Genomic DNA, 7,648 nt, shown 5'->3' with positions numbered 1-7,648 from the left:
CCTCTCCCCCGCCCTACCTCCTCTATCAAACCCTTCCTCCCCCCTGCCCTACCTCACCTCTATTCCTACCCCTCCGCCTCTACCTCCCCCTCTATCCCTCCCACCTCTATTAAAACCCCTCCGTCCACGCGCCACCCTAGCCTCACCGCTAGTTAACCCCTCCCCTGCTCCATACCTCACTCTCATTCTACCCCTCCTCCCCTATCTCACCTCTATGAAAAACCCGCTCCTCCCCGCGCCCTATCTCACCTCTATTCAACCCCTCCCTCCGCCCTGCCTACCTCACCTTTATTTCCACCTCTCTTCCCCTACCTCACCTCTATTAAAATCCCTTCCTCCCTCGCCCTACCTCAACCTCTCATTAAAACCCTTGTCCCCCCGCCCCTACCTTTCTTTCCAAACCCCTCCTCCGCCAGCACTAGTTCTGCCACCTCACCTCTTTAAAAACCCTCTTCCCCCTGCCCCTAGCTCACTCTCTATACCTTACCTCTCTTTCCCCTACCATACACCTCTATTAAATCCTCTGCTCTATCCTCTATCCGCCCTACCTCACCTCTGATTAAAAACCCCTCCTCCCTTGCCCTACCTACGCTCTATTCCAGCCATCATTCCCCTGCCCTACCTCAACCTCTATCTCCAATCCCTCCTCATCTCCACTCTTAACCTCAACCTCTATTCCCACCCCTCCTCCCCCGCCCTACCTCACCTGTATTCCCAACCTCTCGTTCGCCTACCGTCACCTCTTATAAACCTCTTCTTCCTTTCGCCAACGCCTTTACCTCACTCTCTTATTAAATCCCCCTCCTCCCTCGTCGCCTTACCTTGCTCTCTCTATTTCCTACCCCTTCCTCTCCCTGCCCTACCTTCTCATACTCTATTCCAACCCCGGCTCCCCTTGGCCCCAACCTTCACCTCTATATTATAACCATCCCTCGCCCCGTCTATACCCTTACCTCTCTATTCCCTACCCCTCCTACCCCTGCACCTTACCACACCTTGGGCTAGTTGGTAGCGCGGGCTGCTATTCTACTCTCACGCTTATTAAAACCCCTCCTCCCCCTTAGCCCTACCTCTCCTCTGATTTGCCAACCCCTCCTCCCTGCTCCTACCTCACCTCTTATTCCTACCTCTCTTACATAGTTGTCGTCGTACCTCAACCTCTATTTAAAACCCTTCCTCCCCCCGCCCTACCTCACCTCTATTAAAACCCCTCGTCCACCCTTGCCCTACCTCACCTCTTACTTCCTACCCCTCTTTCTACCTCACCCTTTATTAAACCCCCTCTCGTCCCTCCTGCTCTTACCTCACTCTTATTAAAACCGCCTCCTCTCCCCCTGCCCTACCTCCCTGCTATTCCTACCTCCCTTCCGCCTACCTCACCATCTAGTTAAACCCCCTTCCTCCCCCCGCATACCTCACCATTTCATTCCTACCTCTCTTTTCCCTACCTCACCTCTATTAAACCCCTCCCTCCCCCCCCCGTCACTGCCTTACCTCACCTTATTAAACCCCTCCTCCCGCCTGCCGTACCCTGCACCTTCTATTCCTACCCTCTTCCGCCTACCATACCTCTTGTTTAAACCCCCTCCTCCCCCGCCATACCTCACCTTTATTCCTACCTCTTCTTTACCCTACCTCCACGCTCTATTAAACCCTTCCTACCCCTTGCCCTACCTCACCTTATTCCCTAGCCTCTCTTTCGCCTACCTCACCTCTGCATATAAGCCCCTCTCTCGCCCCGCCCTACTGTCACCTCTAATAAACCTTCCCATTCTTCCTCCCCGCCGCCCTACCTCTCCTCTATATTGTTACCCCTCCTCCCCCGCGCTCTACCTCTCCTCTATTCCTTACCTCCCCGCTGATGTGCCTACCTCACCTCTTATAAACCCCCTCCTCCCCGCGGGCCCCTACTCTTCCTTATTTCAAAACTCCCCTCCTCCCCATGCCCTACCTCACCTCTATTCCTAGCTCGCTCCTCCCCTACCTCACGCTCTATTTAAAACCCCTCCTCCCCCACCCTACCTTCACCTCTATTAAAAACCCTTTCCTCGCCACATGCACCTACCTCACCCTCTATTCCTACCCCTCCTCCCCTACCTCACCTCTATTTGAAAACCCCTCCTCCCCCGCCTACCTCTCCTCTATTTCCAACCCCTCCTCCCCCGGCCCTACCTCACCTTCTATTCCTACCCCTCCTTACCCTTACCTCACCTCTTATGAAAACCCCTCCTCCCCCGCCCTTTTTATAATAAGTGTACTCACCTCTATTAAAACCCCTCTTCCCCCCGGCCCTACTCTCTCTATTCCAAACACCTCCCTCCTCCCCCTGCCCTACCTCACCTCTATTCCTACCTCTCTTCCCCTACCTCACCTCTATTAAAACCCCTCTTCCTCCGGCCCTACCTCACCTCTATTAAACCCCTCCTCCCCCCGCCCTACCTCTCATCTATTCCAACCCCTCCTCCCCCTGCCCTACCTCACCTCTATTCCTACCTCTCTTCCTTGAACTCCTATTCAGGGTCTCAAGTTTCAAATCTTGCTCGCACTCCTACCACCACCCCTGTCCAACTCTCACTCTGTACCCTTGCTCATACTCTCTCTCCCATGTTCCCCTAGCCCTGCTTCCTCCTCCTACACTGCTGCTACTCTTGCTCCTACCCCTACCCCTGTCTTATCCCCATGCCGTCCACCCCCTGACCCATCCCTAGACTGATCCTGTCTCTGTCCCAACCTACCACCGTTTTATTCCAAATACCTCTGAGCTTTAACTTCTGCTTTACTCTACACTGGTTTAGCTTACCTTCCTTCGCCTCACACAGGAAACAACTACAATGTGTCAATATAGGTATCTATATATCTATATCTATCTATGATATATACATATATATATATATATACTGCACACGACACTCACCTACTGGTCTATTATCGCACGTGGCCACTAGGTGGCGCTCATTGATCTAGCTGTAGCTCGTCGGTCGTAGCACGCGGGTCACGTCTATATAGAGGCAGGATCTGATATGAATTGGTATTTACGCGTGCTCTGTGTGTGCGTGTCGCTCCACCCGTTATAGCCGCACGAACGCACGAGGTGTGCGTGCGTGTGCGGGTGTATGTGTTTGTGTGCGGGTGGGGAGTGGCGTCACTGTGCATGCTTTCTCACCGCTGTCTAACCTGACTTCTGATTCATGAATGCACGGGGGATTCTCTGCATGCCGTGTTACACTGCTTTGCACCACGTTTGCATGACTGGAAGCGCGGCGTCCCTTGGCGACGGTCCGGCTGACAAACTCTGCATGACGGATCTACGGAACAACCTATATAGTCTAGAACTAGTCTAGAACTCTCTAGCGTGGTTTAGGGTCAAGGCGTTCTCTTGTTTGTCGTAATCCGACCGACGTGTCGCGCGAAGGATGTTCTCGTTACATTACGCTGCGCTGCGACGGCGATCGCGTCACATGCACTGCAAATTCAAGTGCTGTTTGCTTGCCTGCGTCGTGACGCGGCGGCGGATTACTTTAGGCGAGAGACGGGTGGTTCGCTCGTCGTAGTTCTGTTAGCAGCACGTGAGTGTGGTACCTTGTTTTCAGGAGTGCGTCCAGACATGCGTGTTTTCGGCCTTATTTGAACGATTACTGCTTAAAACCGTTGTACAATTCATAGATCTGTGATTTTTTTTAAGGGTTAGGGTTAGGGTGGGCGTAAGTGAAAGTGGGAGAACGAGAGACAGAGATGCAAAGATGCAGAGGGAGAGTGAGTGAGATAGAGAGAGAGAGAGAGAGAGAGAGAGAGAGAGAGAGAGAGAGAGAGAGAGAGAGAGAGAGAGAGGGAGATGACAGGACAGGAGCCTCTAGAGAGAGAGAGAGAGAGAGAGAGAGAGAGAGAGAGAGAGAGAGAGAGAGAGAGAGAGAGAGATAATGAGAGAGAGAGGGAGATGACAGGACAGGAGCCTCCATGAGACATTATAACACCATTCCTTTCCCCTCCCCCCCGGCAGGTGTCAGCTTGAGGAAGCGTCTCTTCAGACAGGCTTCCGTCTCCGGCAGCACCTCCACCATCAACGACGACCTCCCCCAGCTAGTGCACGGAAGCTCCCGCAGGCGGCGCTACTCGAGCAGTAGCAGCTGGAGCTCATCGTCTGCCTCGCCGATGAAGGAACTACGAGGTTTAGCACCGAGTAATGGTGATGCTTGCATCATTATTATTTATTACTATCAGCTATTACAACTAGCATGTATTACTAGTCGTCTATTACTGCTATCATATCATCTTTATTAAATTTAATGGTCATAGCAGTTAGTTCTTTCCCCCGCGACGAAGTCGGCGGGGATACTATGGTTTCATGTCTGTCCAGCCGCTCGCCGCCGCCGCAGACACATTCCCTTCCGCTCTATAACTCGACCCTTAATTAACCTAGCATGACCAAACTTGGTATATACTTACACATCTTGGGAAGAAGGTGTGTCGCGTATAAAAACCAGGTCACTGCGACCTTTATTTGACCTTGGCCTTGACCTTGATCATATTTCCCCTCCGCTCTATAACTCGGCCCCTAATTGACCTAGCGTGACCAAACTTGGTATAGTTACACATCTTGGGAAGAAGGTGTGCCGTGTACCAAAACCAGGTCACTGCGACCTTTATTTGACCTTGATCATATTTTCCTTCTGCTCTATAACTCGGCCTCTAATTGACCTAGCGCGCCCAAACTTAGTATAGTTAAACATCTTGGGAAGATGTGTCGCATGCCAAAACCAGGTCACTGCTACCTTTATTTGACCTTGACCTTGACCTTGACCTTGACCTTGATCATATTTTCCTTCCACTCTATAACTCGGCCTCTAATTGACCTAGCGCGACCAAACTTAGTATAGTTACACATCTTGGGAAGAAGGTGTGTTGCGTGCCAAAACCAGGTCACTATGACCTTTATTTGACCTTAACCTTGAAATTGATCATATTTCCCTTCTGCTCTATAATTCGGCCCCTAATTGACCTAGCGCAACCAGATTTGGTATAGTTACACGTCTGAGAGAGAAAGTGCGCATTGGCACCTGTCTTTGACCTTTACTCGCCGACTTAGTTTAACCCTAATCAACATACGTTCGTACGGAGATATTTCATTCATACTAGATCGCTGGGGATACATGTAGATTTCTAGTTTTAGTACAGTTTTAGTTTTTCCATCATTTCTCCGGTTTTTTCTAACTCGCCTCCTCCCCTCCTCCCACCCGCAGGTCGCTCTCGCATCAAGGACGATCGCGTCGTCTACCTCCGCACCCAGGGGGCGCCGTTCTCCATCTTCTCGGTGCTCTCCTACAACAAGGCTCGCGAGCGCGTGATCGTGCGCTGCGGTGGCGCTGCATCGGTCGCCGCGGGCGAGGCGGCGGGGGGGCGCCGCCGACACGCGTCCACGTCGCGGATGGACGGCAGCGACATCCTCGCGATGGCGGGCGTCGAGCCGACTCCGGACGACGACGAGGCGTCCTTCGCCGCCTACCTCGTGCCCCGCCGCCGCGAGTCCCACGAGGGGGCGCCGGCGGGCGACACCGACCCCGACGCCGCCGACCCCGCGGGCGACTACGATCCGAGCCGGCTCGACAACCCGGAGCTGATCGCGGGGCGGCACCGCACGACGCTTCGCTTCTGCTCGCACCTCGCGTCTGTCATCGACTACGTTCGACCCGGCGAGCTGAAGGCCGAGCTGAATGCCAAGTTTGCGGCGAGGCACCCGCGCATTGATCTCACGCTCAGCAAGCTGCGCAGCCTCAAGCGAGACGTGAGGCGCACGGCGGCCGACGCGGGGCTGGACTTGTACACGGTCGCCGCCGCGTACGTCTACTTCGAGCGCACGGTCCTTCTCGGCTGCCTGAACAAGGCGAACCGCAAGTTTGTCGCGGGAACGGCACTGCTGCTCTCGGCAAAGCTCAACGACTGCAAGGGCGAGCAGTTGACGGCGTTGCTAGGGGCGATCGAGGATCGGATGCGCGTCGACAAGCGAGAGCTGCTCGCGTACGAGTTCCCGCTGCTCGTCGCGCTCAAGTTCGCACTGCACACGCCCGATGCCGAGGTCTCGCCGCACTACCAGCGGCTGCTCTACGAGACGTGACCCCGCGCGCGTGAGACATGATGCCCGGCCCGAGATGCGATCCCGTGAAACACCCTTCCCCCCCAGCACCGCGAGATGTGACCCCACTGTAACTTGACCCCTGACCATTGTCTGACCTACAGTTTATAACATAGCAACACTTTACCCTGACTCATGACATGTGACCTTCGACCTACGATGTACGACCTTCTACCTTATCAGACACGACATACATTATTGAAGGGGACCTCTGACCTGCTACGTTGTCGTAAATTTTCTAATAACATAGATGGCAATACGTTGCTTGGCCCAAAGTATTTTTAATTCGCCACCTGCATGGTGTACTAACGATAGTGTGCTGCGTTGATGCAGCGATGTGTAATTAGCGCTCATGGTCAAGTACTGCAGAAATGCTGCACATGCCTTCGGTTGGGCAAGCATGTACCCAGATGCGCACACACACGTGCTCACACGCACGTGCATGTGCGCACATTTACTGGAATGATCGAGTAAAATAGTGACTGACAGACAGGCGTGAAGGTAATTGGGTATTATGTTCTCTATCCGAGATGCAGGGAGAAAGAAGACCAAGAAGACGGATGTCACACAAAACACTTCTGTATTTTAAAACTGCCATTTGTCCGAGAGCACCCGGATGTACAACGTATTTATTACGTCTAGTTTACACAGTGTTCTCATTTGGAACCGGCCACCGGCCGAATTGACCGTCTACTCTGCTGTTTCGGCCGGTTACAATTGGCTCAAGTATGATATATAAAAAAAATAATAATTTTATTTGCATTTAGTTTGCTCTAATTATTCTCCTAAGTGAAAGTGTTTTATGAGCTATTACTAATAAATCAGTTGAGTATATTTGTATGCATGTGATGTGCACAAAAAGCATTGTTTTGTTTTTGAGTAACGCTATTTACGTACTTAATTGTCTAACTCTTATAATTACTAAATCGTCATAATTTGGAAACTTTTGGTGAACTCTGAATGTACCAGGAGAAACCAAATTGGAAAAAAGGACCATACTGTAATCCAAATGTGTTTGTTTACTCAGCTTTACTGCAGCTCAGAATACACAAGATTGCATCTCAGAGCATCTAGGTTTAAAAAAAAATTGTGGGTGGTACCCCCAAACCCCCCGCCCGCACTCCCCCACGGCCTGTTGCAAAAGCATTTCGGCCTGTTACTGAAAAACCTGGTTTACATGGCCGTATATAGATGGTGTATCACTAGTTAAAGAAACACTGTACGGCAATTACTGTAAACCCAGCTCAGTACATGACAACTCCTCCCCTTTTAGTTAGGAAACACCATTGATCAACCAGAAAATTATTCTCAAAATCCAAAATGCCCAAAACAAACACAATAATCGTTACAAGGAAATGTACCAATGAACACACTACACATACTGGTGTACTACTCTACAATACTAACACGCCCAATGTGCACCTTCTTAACTGGTAAAACACATCAACTTGAAACCCTGAAAAGACGATGAAAATGGTAACTCTGGCTTTAGCCTGTAAACAACCTCCACGATTACATGCT

At 51.6% G+C, this 7,648-nt stretch overlaps 1 protein-coding gene across 1 annotated transcript in view; it reads left to right on the top strand.

Moving 5' to 3' along the window:
- The window catches only part of LOC106818842 (CDK5 and ABL1 enzyme substrate 1-like), a 9,196-nt gene extending 2,331 nt beyond the window's left edge, over positions 1 to 6,865 (top strand). The window contains exons 2-3 of the mRNA XM_014823514.1: positions 3,998 to 4,177; positions 5,238 to 6,865. Coding sequence (XP_014679000.1) covers positions 3,998 to 4,177; positions 5,238 to 6,109 — 1,052 coding nt within the window. The 3' untranslated portion in view covers positions 6,110 to 6,865. The remainder of the gene's footprint in view (positions 1 to 3,997; positions 4,178 to 5,237) is intronic.
- The last annotated feature ends 783 nt before the right edge of the window (positions 6,866 to 7,648 follow it).

The sequence above is a fragment of the Priapulus caudatus genome, unplaced genomic scaffold, assembly GCF_000485595.1.
Source record: "Priapulus caudatus unplaced genomic scaffold, Priapulus_caudatus-5.0.1 Scaffold2574, whole genome shotgun sequence".
Classification (NCBI taxonomy): domain Eukaryota; kingdom Metazoa; phylum Priapulida; class Priapulimorpha; order Priapulimorphida; family Priapulidae; genus Priapulus; species Priapulus caudatus.
Note: the sequence above shows the minus strand (reverse complement) of the source record. Positions and strands in the feature narration are given on the sequence as shown.